Here is a 24,174-nt window from a genome sequence, read left to right on the forward strand (position 1 = left end):
CCTTAAGTTACGCATTTCTCTCTTGTTTTGCAGGTTGTCTTAGTCTTTGCTCTCAGCATTGGTGCACTTGTAATATACTTCATAGATTCGTCAAAGTGAGTATTCAAATCCGTTGTCTTGCCCTGTTTTTCTGACACAATTGTGAGTCCTTATTTACATCGATCAACGCGTTGCTTTAGCATCAACCTTCGCAAGAGCCCCCTGAGCGTGGAAGACTTTTAGAGGCAGGTGGGGCTGATTTTCCGAATGGGAAGCAAGTTCTCCCAAGGAAGGACTCTGCTGGCTAAGGCAGGGAGGGAGGGGTATCTGAATGCTGGGTATTGCTTATGTGTAAATAACTGTTTCCTGAGTATTTGCACTGAAGAGGCCAAGAGGGTCAGAGAGTTTTGTGCATTTGCAAACTCTGGGAAGTTTAAGTGTCCAGCTGGCCAGGGTCTGAGCCATACTTGCCATGGCGGTAGGGCTCTTTGCTCATTAGGGTTTCAATGCTTTAATCTTATCTGAGGTCGGTTAGAAAGCGTGATACTGTCCTTCGTACCTGCCCAGTAAATACTCAGCTGAAGCATCGCTCGCTGGTGCTTCTTGACTCGGGAGGAAGGAGATGGGACAGAGTTCATGATGACTCCCAGAGGTGGAGACCATGGCCATCTGAGAATTCCTGGAGTGGACACTCACACAGACCCTCGGGTGCCAGCTGAGTGAACTGGTGCTTCAGGGTGAGCCTGGGGTGGGGCCTGTGCCACAGAGGGCAAAGGCTTTGTAGGAGGCAGGAGAGGTCGCTGAGCGGAGCTGCCAGGTGGTGGCCAGATCTGCCCTGGTCCCTGCAGGCGTCACCCTGGTGCATCATCTGTTCCAGGGATTCTGTTGCAATCTTGATGCTGACAGCATCTGGGAAACTGGAGCTGAGCGGGTCTGGCCGGCCTGTCTGTGGTGACATGAGCTGGACACTGGACAGTGGCCTTGAGCGCTTTGCCTGTGTTTTTCACTGTGAGAGTGTTTGTAGCTCCTTGAACTCTGTCCCTGGTGGGGCTGCATATGAGCATCTGGCCCCAGGAAACCTGCTCGATGCCCCTGTTGGCAGACCCTCAATGTGTGTCTGAATTCTGAGCTTAGCGTTCTTTCGCTGTGTCTTGGGATGGTACTACTTCATGTCCGCCTAACCTCTGAATGTCTCAGAGGCATCTGGTCACCAGCCAGAGGATTTTGTGACTTGGATGCCAAGGCCAAAATATCATGTTAGGGAAGATAAAGAAAACACCAGCTCCAATCACCTGTCTCTGGGAATCAGCCACGTCTGACAATCTGAGGTCGTTCAGCCTTCCCCACGCACCAGCGGGGGCTGCCTTGGCCCAGCGCAGGGCGAGGGTCCTTTAAACTTTCTCAGGAGAGGAGATTCCACACGCTCCTCCACCAGCTCGCCCTGGCCAAGAAAGAGAAGACGAGCTTTTCAGTCTGGAAAACTCCAAGTGGTATGTCATTGAAGGTAAGCCCCTTCCAAATATCTCCTCTTCATCATTCTGACCATAATTGAATTGAAGCAAAGAACTCTAAAGCCCTCGGTCTTATTTCTCCATTCTCTCCCCAGGCACATCCTGGGGGGTGCATCCCCTGCCAGTTTCCATGCCAGGGCTCAGGAAATGGGTTTGGGCATGCAGTCTGTGTGGCCCAGACAGAGCAAGCCCTGACGTGGAGGTGCGTGTGGCTATCGTTAGAAGGACAGATGCCTCGGCCCCTTCTTTCCTTTGCCTCTCTTCTTGCTCCTCTGTATTTCTGTTAAAATAAAATGCTCTTGTTGGATGGGTCTGAATTGTGTCTTTTTTTACAGTGTCTACTGTGAGGCAGCCGTTTGTACTTAGATCCTGGTGGACTTCCACAGGCAAGACCCTCTCCTTGGGCACCGCGCACTTCCGCAGGGCCCTTTGGACTTTGTTCTGGCTCTGCTAAGCCTTGGGAAGCTGGCACTGGGGGGTCGTCTCTGGTTCTGGTTCTGCCGAGAGTCTACTCCAAGAATGGACCTTCCATTCTGTTCTCAGCTTTTCCCAGCAAAGTGCCAACAATCCTAGAACCAAGACTGTCCTCCCTCTCCCTGGGGACTGTTCTGGCCTCATCCTAAACTCGGTCTTTCCTCTCTGTCACCAGACTGTGTGGTTTGGCAGAGAGAGACTCTGTACATGGGAAGACCTGATGTTTATGTCGCCCTTTCCAATTTTCATTTGTATTTCTTCCTTTGGTTCTGGAACCATACCCCAAGGTTCTGTCCCAGGGGTGACCTGATCGGCATAGTCAGTACCAAGGAGTCTGCCATCTTTCTGGGGACAGCTGGCAAGCATGCTCAGTTAAGTAAGGAGAGGAATTAAAACAGACTCTATAAGATAACTGTTATGATAAGTCTAAAGGTTCAGGAATAAAAAAAATAATCTATTAAAATAACTATAATCAAGAAAAGTGAACAAGATAAAGTGAGATTCTATCCACACATAAAAAGCTAATGGAATCTAGGTAAGAAACCAGGCTATAATTTCTTAATATCCATCTTTTTCATTCAAAACTGTCATCATTTTTACCCTCTCGTGGTTTTGCTGGCTATTGGAAAGAAATGAGCATCTTGGAAATAAATCTTTAAACTTCTCTTAGAATTTATATGAAATCATTATCCTGGAAAAAAGAAGTGTACAGTATTCTTCAGATGAATTTTAGTTGGTATTTATACCCTTCCAATGAATGAATAACTTAAAAGACAATCTATAGGCCTTCCCTTGCGTGAACCTAACTGGTCAGACATTGTCAGTCAAATAACGTGTTTCGGTGAATTTTAACCAGAGCTGGCCTCCCCCAGATGGTGGGGAATACCATGGCAACACAAGTTCAAGGTGTGAGGCTCTGCAGGTTCAGTGTCAAGACAGGCCAGTTCAGGTTGTGCGAGAGGACAGGTGGGCTGGGTGGTTATTCTACTTCTGTGTGGCAGCAGGTGAGGCCGGCACTTCTGAAGAGTGCCATAGTTGAAGGGCACATGATCTTTTTAACCTTTCGCTGCTTATTTGCTATCAAGAGGCAGTGGGTACGTTATTTCCAGATATATATTCTCAACTACACATTTTTTTATTTTCCGTTGTTAGGCCAAGGTGATCCCTGAGCAGTTCTTTTGCACTTAAGGCTTTGAGAAGCCCTTCCTTGGGTATTACTTTTCCCGGTGATCACCAGAGAGGAATCACAGCTTCCAGTGGTTGCTATGTGCTAAGAAAGACTGTCCTCACGACTCCTGGAGTTGAGAGCCAATGAGAATTACCTTAAACTGTGTTAAAATTATGCTCCCACATAGGAGAGGAGCCTGTTCCACCAAATCTTTGGACAGACATCAGTGTCAATTCCTTAACAGACTCAGAGATGCATTAAGCCCGCCACACACAGCAATCCCATCCCCCAGAAGGTACCCATCAGTTAGCCACAGGAGACAGTTACAGTCCAAAAGAAAATAACTCCATTTCTTTTTTAAAAAAACTATATTTTTATTGATTTCAGAGAGGAAAGGAGAGGGAGAGACAGAAACATCAATGAGAGAGAATCATTGATTGGCTGCCTCCTGCAAGCGCCCCCCTGGGGATCAAGCCTGAAACCCGGGCATATGCCCTGACTGGGAATCAAACCATGACCTCCTGGTTCATATATCGTTGCTCAACCACTGAGTAACATCAGCCAGGCAGGAACTCCATTTCTTTTCCATTCTTTTTAAAGGTGCTGTGCCCCGTTTAAGGCACGCCTCACTCCAACTCCTAATTCTGATGTCTCTCATTGTTTATGCCAACACTTTCTTCTCACACACTCTGCTATTCGGAGAAGCAAAGATCTTTTGGAAAATGTACAGTAAGTCAAAAACAATTTAAAAAATAAAAGTGCCCTTGGATGTCCTATAGATGATGATGTCATCATGGCTGACCCAACCCCGTCAGTTTCCTCCCTTTGACATAGGAACAGTGATTCTTCCCTATAGATAAGGGAACAGAAAGCCCCAGGATGCCAGTGTGAGTGCAGGATTCATGGCTTGCATAATGCAGCAGTTCCTGCTGCTTCTAGAATTTCAAGAGGAAGTTGGAAGAGAGAGAGGCTCAGGGCCCTGGGAATTTGCCCTTTTCCAGGAGCATTCTGGGAAAGGATGACTCACCTGTGAATATATTTATTGCTTTGATTCATGTTTAAACTCTGCTACTTTTTAGGCTGTAGTTATGTGGATTATGAATATTTAATATTGCATATACTGAAAATGAAGGTCAAATCCTGCTTACGTGACTTCAATGCAGACTCCTGTCTATGCAAGGCAAGCTACCTGCTGTTAGCGGAGTAAAGCTGAAAAGTCACACATTGTTAAAAATTTCCTTAATGACTTCATTTACTCCAGAATGGCTGGTCCGCAGTGGGGGGCTACTTTCTGGTTCTTCTGTTGGCTTCTGGTATCTTCTCTTGGCTTCTGGTATCTTCTCTTGGCTTCTGGTATGGGCAGCTGTTTGGGATGTGGCCGTAAGGAGGGGGGAGCGAACAGCAGCACCGGGTTTGGAGAGCGATCTCATTTAAGGGCTGGATGCCAAGGTAACAGTGGGATTATGATGTGAAAATGGCCTTGCCCTAGTCTTGAAAAGTTTACGTTTGTGTTCAGTAATTCATTCATTTTGTATCCATTCATTCACTTGAAGCATCTTCAGAGTGATAATGCTGAGTATTTTCCACACGCTAAAATTGCTATGTTTAGTTACGGTCAAGGAAACCTGTTTTTAAGATTGCAATAGAAAATGACCAGACTGTTTTTATGGTCTCTGGAAATAAAACTGGCCCCACTGATGTAATAAGGATACCCAGAGCTTTAGCAGAAATGGCCAGTCACCCAGCTGCTTACCTGCCCCAGTCTTCACAGGCCAGGCCTCTCATTCCCTCAGCCAAGACTTTCTCCTCAAGAGGGAAGGGAGGGGCTGGGGTTGGAGGGAACTACATTCGCTGATCACATGCCTTGTATGGAGTATAGTGCTAAGCACTTTAAGATAAATAACACAAGCAGTCCTATCAAAGTCTTCTAACTGCATCATAGAGTAGGTAGTACAGTATTCCCACTTACAGGTGAGGCCGAAGCTGCAACGTTTGCCCCAAACCACGTAGCTAAGAAATTGTGGAGCCGGGGTTTGAGTCCAGCATGTCTCAAAGCATCGCTCTTCCATGTCAAGAAGTGAAATTCCAGGCTGTGGAAGGGACTAAATGGGTTTACTGAGGAATTGCAAGAATGAGAGGTCCCTTAGCCTCACACCTCCTCTCCCCCCAGTCACCTGTCTTTGTTTGTCCTCTTGTTCTCCATCTCCCCACTCCTCACCTTTGGGGCCACGTTTGAAAGTCAGCAGTGCTGATGAGGGTCCTATGACAGCTTTCTCCCTACAGCATGGGACATGTGGGACAGATCCCTAGGACATGTGCTGTCTGATGTCTCTTTGGACCTTGATCCGTTTCTTCCGAATTTGGTTTACTAAGACTATTTTCTCTTCTATCTCAGGGAGTAGCAGCATTTTGTGATGGACTGGGGTCAGGGGAGCAGAGAACAAGGAAAGATGTTTCTCCAGGGCTCTTCCCGCTGAAGGGATTCTTCCTCAGCAGAAAGACCCTTTGCCCTCCCCCCTTACCTAGATCTCTGTGCCAGTAATTGCCACGCTAACGGAGATAACGGCAGAGGCCCTGCGTCCCATTAGATAGGTTATTGTATCTCTCGAGAGAGTCGCAGAATTTAGGTAGTTCTTCATTGTGTGCCTAGAAAGTTAGTGTTGTCAAACCAATGGGCTCTAGGAAAGTGTGGCCCAAAGATGTTTCCATGGAGGTCTTTACAATGATTTTTAGGTGTCTGGCTTCGTCCTCCAGGCTTGTTCTTAGTAACTGTGCACACGGGTTGACACGGCGCCTCCCACATGCCCACCCTCCTGGCAGGCACCCGGCAGAGCTGGGAGGTCAGCGTAGGCCACCTCCATGCCAATGTATTGTAGACCGTAAAGTACAGTGAACGCTCCTGTAACTGTCCCCCTTCGCACACCCCTTGCCCCGCAGCATGAACAGCCAGGCAGCCCAGGCAGAGAGGAGGCTCTGTGCCCAGCTCCTTTGCGGAACAGGGCCCTTCGAGGTCGGATTCTGAGAAATTCGCTTCAGCTCTCCGCCTTCTCTTTTTTGAGAAGCCATGGCCAGCGTTTAACCTTTGTCGAGGAAATCAACACGAATCACTGTGTGTGTAAAACATCTCCCTATTCTTTTTTTTCTTTTAAAATACGCCCCCCAATTTTCTTCCTCTCTCCCTGACATTTTTATTGCTGGGCTTTGGTTTGGAAAATTACGGGTAGGGAAAGTTCAAGGGCAGGATGTGCAGAGCAGCAATGCACATCTGTGAAGGGAACACAACAGGAGAGCCAGCAGCTGTTGAAAGAATGGGGTGTCAGGTGGTGGAGGAGCTGAGCATGCTGGAGGGAGGCAGAGGGGGAGATGCCTTAGGGGCAAAGAGGCTGTAAATAACTCCCAACGGGAAGTCCTTGTTCCCTTTCAGAATTTAACCTCTAATGGCAACAATTGATCCTCTGACATGGGAGAGACCCTCACCCAGCTGTTCTACCTCTTCTAGTCTTCCAAATTGCCTTTCTCAACAGTTGGGTTTAAACGTGAAGAGAAGGTGGGTGGAGAATATGCCAAGCGGGTAAGCGCTCTCCCTCCTTCCCCTCCACACTTTGAGGGGTCTCTGCTTCCTCACTTCTTTCACCTTGTGGTAGGGTATCCCCTGCAACTGTGTGTAGGAGGGAACTGCTTATCTTGGACGTTTCCTTGGAAAAAAATCAGGGCTATGTTAGGAAAGAGAGAGAGGATGGAGCTGGACCTCCCAGGTTTGCTGCAAAAGGCAACTTTAGGATAAAATGTTAGAACTGGAAGAGGTGTCAGAGTCCACCTGGGACCGTTCTCTGGCTCAGCCTCCTCTCCTGCAGGATGAGGACTAAGTGACGTTCTCAAGGTCACCCCAGTAGCCAGGGGCAGGGTTAGAGTCGGAAGTCAGAGTCAGAGCACTGCCCTGTCAGCCAGGCCCCTTTCTACTTCATCTCTTGTTGTTGTTGTTGTTGTTGTTTTCTCTCTACAAAATAAATGATGAACAAAGATGTGACAATGAGTGTTATCCATTGAATAGTGAAGGAAATCATGACCTTTTATGACAGTTCTGGGGTTTCACGCTGTTATCGTGGGGCGACTTCGGGGCCATGGAGAATAGCGATCTTCTCAGGTGGAATAAATCAAACCCGGCCAGGTGGCTGCTTGGGAAAACTTTAGTTCACCCCCCTTGGCAAGGGGCCTTGGATTCCCTGATTTCATGACTCTGCTACTCCTTCCTCCCCCTTCCCCCGTACTACTTCAGGGGGAGAAGTAAGAGTTCACGAACTCTGTTGTGGAAGGCTAACAAGGCTGAACACATTCGTGTGGCCTGTTTGGAATTTGTTATTCAAAACCTTTGAGGATTTTTGCCCAATTGCTTATTTGTTTATCTTGTAAAAACACTATCTGATAACTATAAATAATATCTACTGTACTTTTGAAAATCAGAATGAATTATTTCTTATCATCATCTCCAGAATTTAAAAAGAAAGCTTTAAATGATTGGACACTGTCTTAGCCTCTTGTTTCTTTTAAAAAATGATTACTTTCACCCTGGCTGGTATGGCTCAGTTGGTTGAGCATGGTCCCATGCACCAAAAGGTCACAGGTTAGATTCCAGGTCAGGGCACATGCCCAGGTTGCAGGCTCCATCCCCAGTAGGGTGTGTGCAGGAGACAGGCCATCCATGTCTCTCTCTTTCCCTCCCTTTTCTCCTTCCCTTCCTCTCTCTGTCTAAAAAAACAAACAAAAACAAAAAAACAACAACAACACAATATAAAAAACATTAAAAAAATAAAAGAATGATTACTTCAGGGCAAATGAAGAGAATGCATCCCCTTACAGACCCAGCTAGTTAGTTGTCTTTTCTAAACTAGCGTGTGTTTAACCCACAAGTGGTATGAGAGGGCTGCAGCTTCTCTCCATGGCACAGCCCAGTACTTTACCTGAAGTCACACCAGGCGAGCCTTCAGCATCTGCTGAGAGACCAGGGTGGGAGCCAGCTGGAGAGACAGGAGCTCAGAGTCCTTTAATGGAAACACAAGGGCAGAGCTCATGCTTAACACAGCCATGGCGGTGCTGAGGTATGGGCGCAACTATTACGGCTTCCACATGGGATTTATGGGCTGCAGACAGGAGTGGAACTGTGACCTCTGTCTCCGCTTTTATCCCCTGTCCTTCCTCATGTCAGCCTGACAAGCTGCCGCTTTGGGGACACCCTGGTCAGTGATGAGTCATTCGTGGTTTAGAAATAGAGTCCCTTGCAGGAAGGATACCCTTGGGACTTTTTGATGCATATATCACTGTTCCCAGAACTTGGGAGGTGGGAGTGTGTGTGTGTGTGTGTGTGTGTGTGTGTGTGTGTGTGCAGGGGCAATCCTGTCCCACCTATAAACTGATGGGAAAGCATAGCATGAAGGGACTGGCAACCTGTCTCATCATCACAACAGGGATGACACTGAGAGCCCTGTACATGTGCTCTCAGTAGCAGGTAACAGACTCCATTAGGTACAGACTTGTGTGCAAGGCATGTTGCTAGGTTTGGGGGATTTTATATACGATGCAGAAGACTGGCTCTTTTCCATTGAGATGTTTGCTATATATATAATTTACAAGGATCAGGAATGTCCCGACAAAAATATAGGAAAAATAAGATAATAAAACAAGGTAACAAGTGAAATATGTAATCAATTACTAATAGGAGCATTGCTAATGTTAAGTGCTGGAGGTTGAGAAGCTGAAAAGATAGCTGGATGTTTATGGGGAGCTTTGCTCTGGGGAGGTTTTGAGTTGAGGAGACAGAAAACTCAGTCTCCCCGGGTCTAGGCTCCACAGTGGGGCTGTCATGACAGCCTGCACGCGGCCTCTTGGCTTATATTTTTGGTGTGTGCTGAGTCCAGAAGGAGCCCTGACCGGAAGCCCTCCTGAGGTTAAGGATTGGGAATGCTTCGAGGACAGCAAAAACACTCAGAGAAGCAGATGCTCCTCTTCTCCATGGGCACGTGATGAAAAGCTTTGGAAATGTCCAGGAGTGGCCGAGTGGAAGAAATCCACTCCATCTTTTTGATACTTCGACCCGCAGGCACTATGCCTTTCAGGGGCCTTGCTTATGAGCTCGCCACACGCAGAGCTTCCAGGGACGTGGAGGGAGGAAAGCCGTCCACAAAGCCCACAGCCCGGCCGGAGCTGTTTGTCTGGAGCCGGCGTGAGCCTGGAGGGCCCACTGGGATTTTCATGAGCTCCGTGTGCCTTCTGGGTTCCTTTCTCATAAAGAATATCAACAGTTTATCTTATGGCTGTGTTTGTATAAAGATGAATATAATCCGGGCTGGATTCGTTATTACATATTCATTATTGTTACAGTGACTTTTCTCTTCTGACTTTAAACAAATTAAAATGAAGACGTTTTCCTGGGTGGGACCGGCACCGAGCCCGCTGTGCCTGGTGGAGAAGTTGGTGCTGTCCCCTCCTTGCCTGTCAGCCCCATCCGTCTGGAAGTTTTCACAGATGAGAAAACACGCCAGAGACAGATGCCTCCCACCACACCCCTGCCCATGCCATCTTACAAAAATAAAAATAAACGTTTCATAACAAACCACGCCTTATGCCTCGGCTTTGGGGAATATTAGCTTCTGCAACCCAACATTTTCCATAATGGCACCTGTGGATATGTCCACAATGAAGAAACAAACACTTAATCATGTTGCCTTTCTGCTGAGTTTTTAAGAAACGTGTGCTTTGTCCATTCTTATATCTGAAAGTGAACCTGGTCTCCTTAGGAGATTGGTTCCCTGAGAATACCACTGTAAAAACAGCATTTCCTATTTCTGAGGTTTGCACACTCCAGGAGGCAGAGGCAGGCGGATGTGAGAAAGAGGGGAGCAGGTCCGGGGAGGCCTGGGGTGAGTGGAGAGCTCAGTGTCCCCTGATGCCCCCCAGGGCCAGGGGCTTGTGCCCAGCAGTAATGCAGACTCTTGCAACCAGATCTGCCCCTGTTCCAAAGAAAAGAGAGGAGGCTGGGCTGTATGTCGAATCTCCAGTTCTAAAATGTTACCTAGGACTCTGAAACTTTTAAAGCACTCTCAAGCCAACCCAAACACCGCCGTGGTCCACATTTGGGCCTCCCGTTTGCAGCCTCTGTTGTAATCTGTGTCTCTTTCTGGTCTTGAATTAGTTTTGCTCCCTGGGTGCCAGAAAATGTCCTTAGTTCTTGGTCTTCTATCTCCCCCAGAGGGCCCCTTCTCTCTCCAGGATGAGAGACCTTGGCCTCTAGTTGCTCCAGCTTGTTTCCAGTGGAACACACTTACAAAGGCTGCTTAAGTCGGTGCCCACTTTTTTCTAGGCAAATACTGTATGTCACAGCAATAAATCACCCACAACTTACTGTAAATCCCCAAAGCTGCATAGCCCGAACTCTACGTCATCCCTGAAAATAACAGCGCGAGGACCTCATAAACATACACTCTGTTTGTTTAAGAGCTGCAAGCGCTTTTTAAACATGGTTGCTAGGTGCACAAGAGTGTATTTTCCAGGACATAAATGGAAGCGAACATAACCCCCTTAAATTGTCAGATTCTTTTTGAGAAAAGAGGCCCAAAGCTGCCTGCTTTGCCATTGTGTTGACTTGACCAAAACAGAGTTGTGACACTAAGCGTGTAAGTGTTGACAATTGCTCAAGATTATCTTCTGACTTACTTGGCTATGCGGACACATGATGTGAAACTTGGTTTATTTTCTGGCATGTGTGGCTGTGAAGGCATGGGCTAACACAGATAAAGCCTGACTGTAGACTTCGTCAACCTTAAAGTTTGCAGTTTGCTGGGCATTAGGGCCAACACTTACTCATTCGATTCTCATGCTGTGGCCCCTTCAAAACAAAATTGGAAGCACCTCTGGACCTTTCTTCCCAGATGTGGTCCCAAATCTCAGCTCCACCCACACCTCCCAGCCTTTCACTTTTTGCATGGAAACTTGGTGGTTCATGTTAGAGCAGCGTTCGCTGTGCTTGGGTACAGAGTCTAGAGCAGTGGTTCTCAGCCTTTCTAATGCCGCGACCCTTCAATACAGTTCCTCGTGTTGTGGTGACCCCCAACCATAAAATTATTTTCATTGCTACTTCATAACTGTAATTTTGCTACTGTTATTGAATCGTAATGTAAATATCTGTGTTTTCCGATGGTCTTAGGCGACTCTGTGTTTTCCGATCGTCTTCGCGACCCACAGGTTGAGAACCGCTGCTGTAGATATTTACATTATGATTACATACAACACAGATATTTACATTACGATTCATTAGCAATAGAAAAATTACAGTTAGGAAGTAGCAACGAAAATAATTTTATGGTTGGGGGTCACCACAACACGAGGAACTGTATTAAAGGGTCGCGGCATTAGAAAGGTTGAGAACCACTGGTCTAGAGCGTCGGTATTTTCAGAGCTGGGAAAAAGATGATGGCTTCATTAAGACAACCCAGAATGCCCCAGGCCCCAGCTGTTTCATCATCTGGTTTCTGAATGGAAAACACTCATCCCCCTTTCAGCTGTCGTGATTCTCTCAGGAAGAAACTGTGGGCGTGGCTCCAGGGCCTGCCTGCCTGATAGATGCTTGGATCTACTGAAGGCACATGTCCTTCTGCCCATATTCCTCTTCACGCCCAGACAGAGAGCCCATCTCTTCCCTCGAGAGCTGGTGTTTTCACCTCTCCCCCGGCCACGCACACCGAAGATGCTCAGCATCCAGTGTGAGACCCACTGCATGTGATGCTGAAGCCCCGGAGGGAATTGCCGGGACGGGATGGAGAGAAAGGGGAACTCGTGGATGCTCTTAGAGGACTCCACCTGGCACTGCTTTTTCCTGCAGCAGAATGAGGAAGTGGGTGAGGAGCGCACTAAGGATTTTCCCTCGTCAAAATGGCGTGAACAGGTGTCAGAAGGCAAGGCCTGAAGGAGCGGCATTAATAACAGATGTGCTCCGGGCGGCCCATCAGTGCCTTGGAGAACACTCTGTTATCGAGTGTGCGGGGAGGCTAGAGGGTGGGCCAGGAGGGGCATTTGGTGGCTGCCAGTGTGCGCATGCTTGGCTGAAGCACCAGTGAGTAAGAGTTGGAAGCTACAGAAGGAAAACTGGAGCAGGTGATGAGTGTGGATCGCACGTGCAATGGTGGTGCTTCTTTTGTGGGACCAGCACCCCTTTGGGAATTGGATGAGGCTGTAGGGATTTTGCTGGTCAGGAAGCCTGATATTGTCCGTGGACCCCAAGCCAAGGATTCCTGCTGGGTACGGTTGGTTCACCTGCTCCTTCCTGTTTCCTTTGCCATGAAGGTCACATGGCAGACAGAGGGCAGTCTCCACAGGGCCAGGAGCCAACCCCCTCCTGCTACCCCAACTGCATTTGCAACCTTGAACATGTGGGGACGGTGCTGATGAATCTAGGGAAGGGTGGCCCCATGCTTAGTTCCAGGCAACACTGAACGAATGTGGGGTGAGAGGGGTCCCTAGGGCGGAGCCTGGACACACTTTGGTTGCTTCTCCTAACACTGCGGGTCAGCTCCTGTTTTTAAGGGAAGATTTCCTCCTTAGGCTGCAAATCAGGGAGGCCATCATCTCCAGCCGAGATCCCATCCAAGCTCCATCTGGGGCACCAGGACCCGGGCACTATCGGGCTGCCCAGACAGGTGCCGGCAGCTGCCACTTCTCCCGAGGGCTGTGCCTTACCCACAGCTGGAGAGTTGCCGGGGACCTCTGTGGGCTCCTCCCGCCAGGCTTCACACCAGCTTGACAGAAAACAGAAGAGCGGCTTCGGAGGAAGCCCGTCTCCCTGGAAGCCCTGTCCCTTAGAGATGTCTTCCTGTCCGCACCTGTCTCCAAGCCAGCCAGCTGTGACAGTTTAATTGGTGAGCGGAAGGCGGGGCAGGGAGAAGCAGGCAGGGGTGAGTGGCCCCGGGAAAGAAGGAGACTCCCACCGGGAAGAAGGAGACTCCCCTGAGATGAGCGAGGAGAACATGACAGACGGGCTGAGAGGCTGCGCAGAGGCAGGTCCTGACCCAGGCTTGCGAAGAGCACTGGCTGGCTGAAGAGAAACCTGCTCCAGCTGCTCCAGCTGCCTCCTTCCCCAGCTGCCTCCTTCCCTGGCTTCCTCCTTCCCCAGGGCACTGAGGGACCATGAGATGGGCTGGAGGCGGAGGCCTGGATGGCAGTGGGTGCGAAGGAAAGGCAGTGGCGCCGAGCACTTAGCAGCTGGATTTGGAGCCAGACCTTCCTGGGCTTGGTCCTGCTCTGCCTGAGCGTTACAGCTGCGTGTCCCCAGGCAAGTGAGCTAACCTTTCCCAGGTGTGAGGTCTTCACTTTGTGACATGGGTGAAGATGGTGAGGAGGGACAAGGATAATACCTACCTGGGGTCCTGGGTGGAAAGGATGAGGCGATGTATGTAAAAGCTCTTAGTGCAGTGCCCAGCATGGAAGTGGCCACAAAAGTATTAGATGTTGTTGTTGTCCTTTGGAGGTGGGTTTTGAAGCTTTTCATCAGGTCTTTAGAGAGACAAGGTGTAAACACACTAAGGTTAAGGAATAAGGCCAGGGAAGCCCAGTGAGCCTCAGTGTTCAGAGTTTTTCTTGGGGCTCAATCACTTAGACTTGGAGTCTGCCCTCAGTTTTCAGTCATCTTGGAGGTTGACAGATACCACATGGCTCCAAGCCCTTCACCATTTATCACGTTGTTAGACTTCCTGGTGTGGTTACCCGCGTCCCCCCCCCCCTCCCACACACACACACACACACTCCTTCACATTGTTACTATCTCCCTGACCCAAGACACCCAGGCAAAGACCTTTATCAGGCATGACATCCCAAGGGCTTAGAGATTGCCTTCCAGAAGTGCGGGTCGAGACCACACCTGTCTCTGGTCAAAGCTCACATCTTTACAGCAGAGTCAGTGAAGAGAGTGGGGGGTCCTGTGAGCACAGGCTTGAGTAGCAGAGGAGAGGGAAAGCTACTTCACTGAGTCTGGGGTTTCCAGGGTGTGTCATTGTCAGCAGAATCACTGTGGAAAACAACGTGATTATCCATCTCCATGGCCCCTGCGTACACTCAGGCTGGATAGCTCGTCAGGTGAGCCAGCAGCTGGTAAAACGAAACTGGGCACAGGGGACAGGAAGTAAGCCACCCGGATGTCTGCTCCTCGTGTGGGTGAGCTGCCCTGGGCACTGCGGGCCTTTCATTTAACCCCATTTGCTTCCATCTCCAGGTGGCCAGGATACTTCCTATGCCCTGTTCCTTTGCAGACCAGATAGATGGGCCTACAGGTGCCCTTGGCCACTTTGGTAAGGAGAACATCTGTCTCCCTGCTCCAATTTAACTTCCTGCTGTAAGGCCGGAGGAGGTCAAACCCAGAAAACAGTGAGACCGCAAGCTGGGGATAAAACGCAGGTCCGGCACGCCATCCGGCCACACTGCCCCCTTGCCACCTGACAAATGAGACCATCTCCAGCCAGAGACAGTTGGTAATTGTGCAATCAAATTAACGTGGGTTTCGGCTTAATGAAGTGCTTAATGTCCTGAATGAGGCTGAGCCCTAATATTTAGAGAAGCAAGCTGGACTCCAGGAAAGACAAGAACAGACCTCGGTTAATGCCTGCTAGTATTAATTGTGCTTGCAAATGAAACCTTTTCAGAAATTCATCCTTCATGTGAGGCCCAGTCCTGCTGTGTTTTTGCTATGGATTTTTCCTGCTGTGGCTCATAAACAGGACAATGGAAGGAACATTTTACTGGAAATCTCTGCCGAACTCCCCGTCCTAGGGCAGATTTTTTTCACAGCATCTCGGTTTTCTCAATTGAAGAGCAAGAAACATATTTCTCTGAAATTTCTATTTTTGTCCCTCCAAGTGGCTTATTTTTTGGAGTTAAAGATTGATACTCTGGAGGCAGGTTGACCTGGTGATAAATCTTTCCTCTCTTACTTACCAGCTGTGTGACCTTAAAGAGAACTTAACCTCTCTGAGCCTTAGTTCCCACTACTGTAAATATGGATAATAATAATTTCTGTTCCTTGGTACTAAGAACAGTCAATGAGATACTGCATGGAAAGCACATAGTACAGGACATAGGACATATTAGCGCTGATTAAATCTGGTTGATGTTATAAATGGGAAATTACTTTCAGGATGAATTATGCATCACTACCTTGGTATCAGGAGTTTTTATTTTCATTAAGCTGATGATTTAGCTCTTGCTTAGAGAATTACTGATGATTCAGTAATTAACTCAATAAATATTTATTGAATGGCTATTATGTGCCGGGCACTGTTTTAAGCGCTAGGCACTTTCAATTGTAGTGTCAGAGGGAGACACGTTGGCAGATAAATAAGCTAATTTCAGTTGATGATCAGTGCTGGGAAGAAAATTAAGACACTAATGGGAAAAGCAGGATTTCTTAACTTTTTTTGTGCTGAGAACTCCTTTGGTAGTCTAGTGAAGACCATGACTCCCTTTTCAGAATATCTATAAATGCATAATATAAAAACATTGAATTATAAGAAAGCCAATTATATTGAAATACAGTTTTCAGAATGTACATGTGCCTATTGACTAATGCATTATCACCAAGATCAAGTACAAGTTCTAACACAACCCTATAATTCTAAAATAGGATTAGTGTAAACGATATTTTGAGATAATCCATATCAATGATAGTCTTATATGTAAATAGCTAGGATTTTTGTTACTAAAAAAGTCAGAGGTATCATTAATAATATTCTAGTTTCTTACCCACATTTATGGTGAAAGGAATGCTACATTTGAGTTAGAGGTTAATAAAAATAAAAATTTAATTTTTCTCATCCAAGCTCATAGATTCTTAATATCCCCCAAGGACCTCTTTGGAGTCTGTAGTCTCTGGGTAGGAACCCTTGGAAAAGAAAGTGATTTTGGCTGGGGGTTGAGCTGTTTTTCAGAGATGAATAATGTGATTTCTGCTTTTAAAAAGCCAATCTGGATATTTAGATTAACAGAATAGGCTTGAGAGTCCAGAAATAAATCCATATATCATAGGTGACTGGTTTTGGGCTAGGATGTCAAGATCACTTAATGAGGAAAGAACAGTATTTTTTTTAAAAAAATGGTTCTGAGACAACTGGATAGCCACAAGCAAAAGAAAGAAGGTGGACCCTTAACTCATACCACATACAAAATTAACTCAAAATGGATCAAAGACCTAAGTGTAAGAGCAGAAACTTTTAAACTTTTAGGAGGAAAACCTTTTAGGGGTAAACCTTTGTGAAGTTGGATTTGGGCATTAATTCTCAGTGTGATATCAGAAGCATTAGCAATGCAAAAAAATAGGTCAATTGGACCTCATCAAAATTTAAAACTTTTGTATTTGAAAGGGCACTATCAAAGTAGTGAAAAGAAAATCCACAGAATGGGAGAAAATGTTTGCACATCCTGTGTCAGAGAAGAGTCATATCTAGAATATATAAAGAGCTCTTACAGCTCAGTAACAAAAAGACAGCCAATTAAAAACCGAGCAAAGGATAAATAGTCATCAACACATTAGTTATCAGGTGAGTGCAAATAAAAACTACAACGAAATACTACTTCACACTCACTAGTATGGCTATTATAAAAATGACAGCTCATAAGGCTTGGCAAGGATGAAGATGTGGACAAATTGTAAGCCTTGTATGTTGCTGGTGGGAAGGTAAAAAAGGATGCAGCAGATTTAGAAGGCCAACTGACAACTTCTTCAAAAGTTAAACATGGAATTACCCTGGACACAGCTGTTCCACTCCCAAGTATACTCAAGAGAAATGAAAGCATATGTCCACTTAAAACTTGTGCTCAAATGTTCATAGCAGCATTATTCATAATAGCCCCAAAGTGGAAACAATGGACAATTAGATTAACAAAATGTATAGTATATTCATGCAATGGAATATTATTTGGCCATGAAAAGGAATGCAATACTGACACATGCCACAACATTTATGAACCTTGAAAATTTTTGCTAAGTGAAAGAAGCCAGTCACACAGGAATATTTATTACTCTGTTTATATGAAATGTCCAGAATAGGCAAATATAGGGAGATAGAGAATAGATTAGTGGTTGCTTGGGGTTTACAGGGGTGGGAAGATGGGGCATTGATAGCTAAAAGATATAGAGTTTCTTTTTGTGGTAAGAAAAATGTTCTAAAATCGATTATAGTGATGGCTGTACAAATCTGTGAATATACTAAAAGCCATCGAATTGTAACCTTTACATGGGTGAATTGAATGGTATTTTAATTGTCATTCAATAGAAGTGTGACCAAAAAAGTCCTTCTGACTGTGATGTGGAGAATTAAGTGTGGGTTGCAAGATAAAAGCAAGGAGAATATTCAGGAGCCCGCTTCATTAGTCCCAGTTGAGAGGATGATGCCTGGGGCGGGGATGGAGGCAGTGGAGGCGGTGAGCACGTGTGGGAGGTGGCATAGGCACAGTGGGCTGTTCAGTTGAAAACAGAGAAATCGAGGGTGACTTCTAGGTTGTCGACCTTAATAGCAGGCATTTTCCTCCCAGAAGACCTGAGTTTCAGTTACAGTTTGTAGAAACGTTGAGAAGGATTGGTGGTAGATCTAAGAGCTACAAACTCTTTGGAGAGTTGGATTGCAAGGTGTTATCAATTTCGTTGTGCCTTTTAACAAGGAAAAATATTCATTATACACACACACTCACCACACCTTCACATGCATTCTTTTGCATGTGAAGCAACATTCAAACCACACATTTCAGAAAGCCAAGCCAGAGGAGGAAGAATGAACCCTTAGCTTCATGATTTCTCATGTGGATGCTAAATTTGTTCAGTGAAAAGAGATCAGTGATTAGAGTAAGTAGGGAAGAATCTATTCAAGAATTTATGTATCTTAAACATGTCCATCAAACATAACCTTCTCCCAGTCACGTGTAAAAGTAGTTAAAGAAGGGAAAATGTCATTTCAGAGTCTTGAGTATTACCAAATTTTGATTAAGTCAGCAAGATAATGGCCAAATTAACCATCATTTCTCCAGTCACTTGGTCCCAACTGAAGCCCAGGCTAAGAAAATTGTCAGTCCAGGCATATTAAAATCTGAGTTACTTAGGGACCTTCTGGGAGACAACGTGGCTTCGGTAATGAGCAAGCTCTGGAAACTAAAGAAGTAATCTGATTGTTAATTGAGGTTACCTGCTTCACCTCAAGCAGAAACAAATGAAGTGGACTCTCCCTGAACATGTAAATAGCTCTGTTGAGGGGAGTCGGGGCTGTTCCATGATGTGGAACTCTCTGTGGCTTGTGTGCACATAGACGCACAAGGCCCTGTTCCCGGGGTGGGGGTGGAGGAAGCCTTCCCAGGAACCTTAACCTTGAGCCAGAGGGGCAGGAGTTGATGCACTCAGGGGTGCTTGGCGAAGATATGTTTCCCTCAGCATTTTTTCCTTTTCCTCTAGTGACCTTGGAGAAACTAATTTAACACTAGTTCCGTTAAATTAGTTGACAGAGGGTCCATTTCTAATCCTGATGGTGCCAACTTTACCAGTGTAACTCTAGGTGAGGCAGCTAGAACTCCGTGGCTCACTTTCCTCGTTCACAGAGAACAGTGGATTAGACAATTTGTGAAATAATCTTCACTGTAGCACTCTTGGCTGTGCTTTTAATTGAGGTGAAATTCACATAGCATAAAATTAACCATACCAGAGTGTATGATTCAGGAGCATTTAGTATATTCACTATGTTATGCAACCATCACCTCTGTTTAACTCTAAGACATTTTATTACCCCAAAAGGAAACCCCATACTCTTTAAGTAGTCACTTCCCATCCCCCCCACTCTCCCTGCCCCTGGCAAGCAATGATCTGCTTCTGTCTCAATGGATCTACCTCTTCTGGATGTTTCATATAAATGGAATCACACATGTGACTTTCTGTGTCTGGCTTCCCTCACTGAGCATAATACAGAGTGGGGCAAAAGTAAGGTTATAGTTGTGAGTATGCAAAACACAGAGTTTATTCATTATTTTTTATTAATTATGTTATTATTTTTCATGTGAACATCCATGTGGTAGCATGTATCCGTATGTAACTCCTTTTTGTGGCTGAATAATACTCCATTGTATGGATTTATCACATTTTGTTCATCCATTCATCAGTTGATGGGCCTTTGGGTTGTCTCTACCTTTAGGCTATTGTGAAAATTTGTGCCCAAGTATTTGTTTGAATTTTTGTTTTTAATTCAATTCTTATATACCGAAGAGTGGAATTGCTGGGTCATCTGATAATTCTGTGTTTAACTCTTGAGGAACCACTAAACTCTTTTCCACAGTAGCTGCATCACTTACATTCCCGCCAACAATCTACGAGGATTGCAATTTGTCCACATCCTCACCCATATTTGTTCTTTTCTTTTTTTTAGCTTTTGTTGTTTCGCTTAGAGCCACTACAGTTTGTTTTTGATTTCTAGAGTAAAAGTAGCTCCTGGTCAGCATTTGAATCCCACCCTAGTTCATCTCAGGGGGTGTGTTCCACCTCCCACCACAGTTTTAGGGGCGGGCCAACAGAGCAATATGGGAAGAGCTCAGTGGTTGGACTCCGAGTTGGGACTCACATCCAGGCCTGCCTCTTTCTAGGAGTATAACCTCGGGCAAGTTAACATCTCTGTAAGTCTGGTCATTCCATCTGGGTAATGGCCATGATACTGCCCCCCTCAACCCAGGGTCAAGATGTGTGTAACTTTCTAGCACATGCTTGGCAGATAGTGGGCTGAATAAATGATTTCCTTCTCAGTGATGAGCACCAGTAGAGGGAAAGAGATGGATTTTAAACATAGTGCTTTTACATTTTTCTTCTTCTTATTTTTGGTATTGGGCCTTATCATAGACTGTTTTCTTTGCATTGGATTTTCTGCCAAAGCATTAGATTAATATATTTATTCTGTTTCTGTATACCCCTTGATGGGGGTGAGGAAGATGAAGTGGCCTGACAAAATTGGGAAGGTAAACTGGGTTAACTCGCGACCTTGAGATTCCTCAGGGGCATGAATCACCTTTGTTTATTTTCCATTATGTCCATGGTCCGGATGGGCTTGGAATGGTTATTGATCTTCCTGTTCCTTCCAGAACACGGCCTTCTTATCATTCTTTAAAAAAAAGAAAAAAGAAAAATTGTTGGCCACAAGATGCTTCATTAACTTTAGAGGAGTCGACAACTATTTATATTACTATGATATAAACATGCATCCCCACAGACACTTTTCAGCCACATCTCCCAGGTAACACTCACTGATAAGCCCTGGTGATAGAGTGTGCACGGTGGATTGTTCTTTTCTTGGTCTCCAGAACTGAAGGTTCCCACACAGCGAGGGCTGAAGGCTACTCCCCCCTTGGGGTTTGGCTCTGGTGGTTGTGAGGGTTTTGGAGCCGTGCCTCGTGGGGAGGGAGGTGCCACATGACCACGGTGGCCCCAGTTGGAGTTTCTCATCACTGGAGGTGGCTGAATAGTGGGAGAGAATGAAAAAAGCAACGAGGGTGTTTAGGTCCGATGCCCAGTTAGCTCAGTGTGATAGACAAGGAGATGCCTGGACTACTGATTTCCCATGCCTTCACATTGACATCCTCTACGTATTTATTAAACACTTATTCAGTGTGGAGACAGCTTTGTGTGGGGGAAGAGAAGGAGAAGGAAGAAAACGATTCCAGAGGTACCTCGGAGGCCTTGGCCCCTGCCTTAGCCATTCAGAGACCCTCTATTGGTATTTGAATTTGTCCCTACAGAGTCTTAGCTCCTCACAGGGGTTTCCCAAATAGTCTTCCTGATCATGTGTACTAAGTACTCTTGCTGAGAATCCCAGTTTCCCATCTTGTTACATTTCTTGGGCACCTTATACATTGATACCGCTCCCCCTTTCAGGAAACTGACCAGTTGGCCCACCCCCTAATTCATCTCTGGTTGAGAGTTTTCTGAAAATATTTAATTTAATGTTTATTCTGTGCCAGGCAATGTGCTAAGCCCCTTGTAAGTATCACCTCAATTCATCAACATAGCAGCCTACAAGGTAGGTACCAATATTAACCTTATTGTACGGATGAGGAAAACAAGGCACAGAGAGGTCAGAGTGGCTTGCTTGAAGTGCACAAGGAAGATTTGAATCCAGATCTTTAACTTTGATTCCTACATTTGTCTTGGGCAAAATCATGTATTATTTCTTTCCAAGCCAGGTTTTCAGACCCCTTGACAGCAAATGAAAGCAGTTTGGGGATAAGTTGATCCTAAAATGTCATACACATAAAACCTAGTGATTTATTTTGGAAACAGAACTATTACAATCATGAAGTATAATTAGCCATAGTGTAAGTCTTTGTGAGAACTGGCGGGGGCTACCCTCTAAAAGGTGGTTCTGTTTAAATTGGTTCCTAGGAGGTAGAGCATTTATGCCATAATTTGCATTTTGCTGTACCTTCCAAGCCATAGACTGACAGAGCTTTAGAAAGATGGGACTCAAGTTCGCAGGCACCTTCTGAGGGCTGGCCAACCTCAGGACCAGAACCTGGGTTTAGTCAGAGGCTCTGTAAGAAGGGTGATTGATCGCTTTTCCTATCTGCAACTAATTACAAAAAAAAAAAAAAAAAAGCCAGGAACTTAGGAAAAATTTTCCATCATCTGCTTTTCACTGTGGACCACAAATTGCTTGATAGTCTGGCTGTTTCCAGGGCGTTGACGTCAGTGGAAACGGCATGCACAGAATTGTTAGCTAATATGCCACAGACTCCATGCTACAGTCTGGCAAAGGAAATGCTGCCCCAGACAAAGGGGAGGCTGGGTTATATAAAAAGCAATAAGCTTTCCCCTTAATTACTCCCGAAGAAGGAGAATTCTGGCTTTTAAGCTTAACTAAAAGTAGGCAGAGAGCAGATTTGGTCATGAGGGAGGCACGCCCCTCTGAGATGCTGCAATCATTCCTCTGGACGGTGATCGTAAAACGGGGACCAAAACGAGTTGAACCGCTGGGAGTGTGTGGCCATCCCATAGCCTCTGTTTTATCTGAAGCCCCTCCTGTGGGTGAACGGGTTCCCTCAGAGTCCATTTGATTTATTCCTCCTCTCTCCTCAGAGCATCAGGTCCTGGGTGGGGCGAGGGAAAGATAAATGACTCCCAGCAGCCTTGATGTAGATTACTTAGTGCCACTTGTCACTTCTTTTCTCCCTGGGACGGGTTTGAAATGAGATTGTTTTCGACAGACTGCCCATGATGAATGAGCAAGAAATCGCTCTCAGTGCTGATCCTCACCAAATCACCCTGATAGATGTTGGTGGTGGCGGGGCCCTTCTGGGTGCTGTTTCATGCCTGGGGGTGTGGCAGGTTGGGCGCTCAGCTAAGCTGGGCCAAACAGGGTGTTTCTTGGACAAAGAGGGATGAGGGTCTTGGTGTCTGGACTGTGCATTTGGTCAGTTCCTTCCTTTTAACAGTGGCTGAAAATCCTAACTATTCCAGATCTGAGACAGGTAGGTAGGCTGAAGGGACATATACATCCGTCAGTTCTGAATTGCTATGTTGTTTCCACGTGTAACTGTCAGGAGTAAGGCAACTGACGTCAGCTATAAATAGAACAGTGACGAGGACACACAGCAGGGCAAGAAGCCTCCAGGCATGTTCTCAACCTCTTATTAGTCCATGACCTTTTCTGAAAATTCATAAAAATAGCATGTCCTCCGCCTGGCTGGCATGGCTCAGTGGTTGAACATTGACCTATGAATGAGGAGGTCATGATTCAATTCCCCATCAGGCCATATGCTCGGGCTCCATCCCCAGTGGGGGTTGTGCAGGAGGCAGCCAGTCAGTGATTCTCTCTCATCATTGATGTTTCTCTCTCTCTCTCCCTCTCCCTTCCTCTCTGAAATCAATAAAAATATATATTAAAAAAATAATATGGCCTTCTTCAGTATTATTTGGCATTTCAAAGACGACGGAATACCCTGTCTAAAACACAAAGGACACTCAGAGCAGTTCCAGTTCAATGGGTGTAGTTACCCTCCTTCACTTGGGCACATGGCCTCCATGGCTCCCTGGCTGCCTACCAGGTCCCATCTTGCCTCCTCCAGAGGCCACAGGACGAAGGCCACAGATGTCTGTCCAGTGATGGTTACACAACGGCTAGCGGCCCAGGCCAGCCGTGGAGCTTCCTGTGGCTAGCTTCGGGAGAGTCACAAGCTTCCTGCCTCTTGGGTTCAGAGAGGCATGGGAGACACGGCCGGCTGGGGCCCATGCGAAGGAGGGCTGGCTCCCAGGTGGGTGTGAAGCAACAGCACAGCCCGGGGAACGACTGGGAATACCAATTGGCTTCTGCCGTGATTCAGAAGCAGAGCCAGCGGAGAGCTTGCTGGTTTCTCTGGTCCCGGTGGAGCCTTGTGGAGCAGGTGGAGAAAGATGGGTCATGCTCCCTCTGACCTTGTTCTTCCGGAAATGTTACCCTGTCTTCCCAATAGTTTCAGTTTCTGTTTAGATGTATGAATAGATGGACTGAGAAGAAATGTAGATGCCCAGGCACAGCCCGTTGGTCAAAGTCAGTGCCAGTCTGTTTTGCTGGAACTCCATGCCCCTCTCTGTCCTTGCTCAGTGCCTCTCTGCCTGGTGGCTCACTGAATTCTCCCCTCTGTCAGCATCCTGCAGGGAAGGTCTCAGGCAATCACCCCTCAATGAAGCTGAGGTCAGCAGTCCAGCACTGTCCATTGGATTGACAACATTCATTCATCTATCAGACAGTCATTGAACCTTCTTCTGCATCATGTTCTGTGCCGGGTGCTGGAAGGGAATAGGAAAAGTTTCCTACCCTTAAGGGCTTCACGGTCTGACATGGAATCTGACAACTGGTAGTACTGGCAACAAAACAACAGTAAAAGTGTACAGAGTGCTTCCTATGTTCTAACCCTTTTCTTCTTCTTTTTTTTTTATATTTTATTGATTTTTTTACAGAGAGGAAGGGAGAGGGATAGAGAGCTAGAAACATCGATGAGAGAGAAACATCGATC

The 24,174-nt window shown here is 46.3% G+C and overlaps 1 protein-coding gene across 21 annotated transcripts in view; it reads left to right on the plus strand.

Moving 5' to 3' along the window:
• Window positions 1-24,174, plus strand: part of KCNMA1 (potassium calcium-activated channel subfamily M alpha 1) — a gene marked incomplete at both ends in the record, with an annotated part of 694,964 nt that overhangs the window by 347,117 nt on the left and 323,673 nt on the right. For all 21 annotated transcript variants that reach the window (XM_079794081.1, XM_079794087.1, XM_079794070.1 and 18 more), the window contains one exon: window positions 34-95. In XM_079794081.1, the coding sequence (XP_079650207.1) occupies window positions 34-95 (62 nt within the window). The remainder of the gene's footprint in view (window positions 1-33; window positions 96-24,174) is intronic.

The sequence above is a fragment of the Cnephaeus nilssonii genome (assembly GCF_951640355.1).
Source record: "Cnephaeus nilssonii genome assembly, chromosome: 16".
In the NCBI taxonomy this organism is placed as follows: domain Eukaryota; kingdom Metazoa; phylum Chordata; class Mammalia; order Chiroptera; family Vespertilionidae; genus Cnephaeus; species Cnephaeus nilssonii.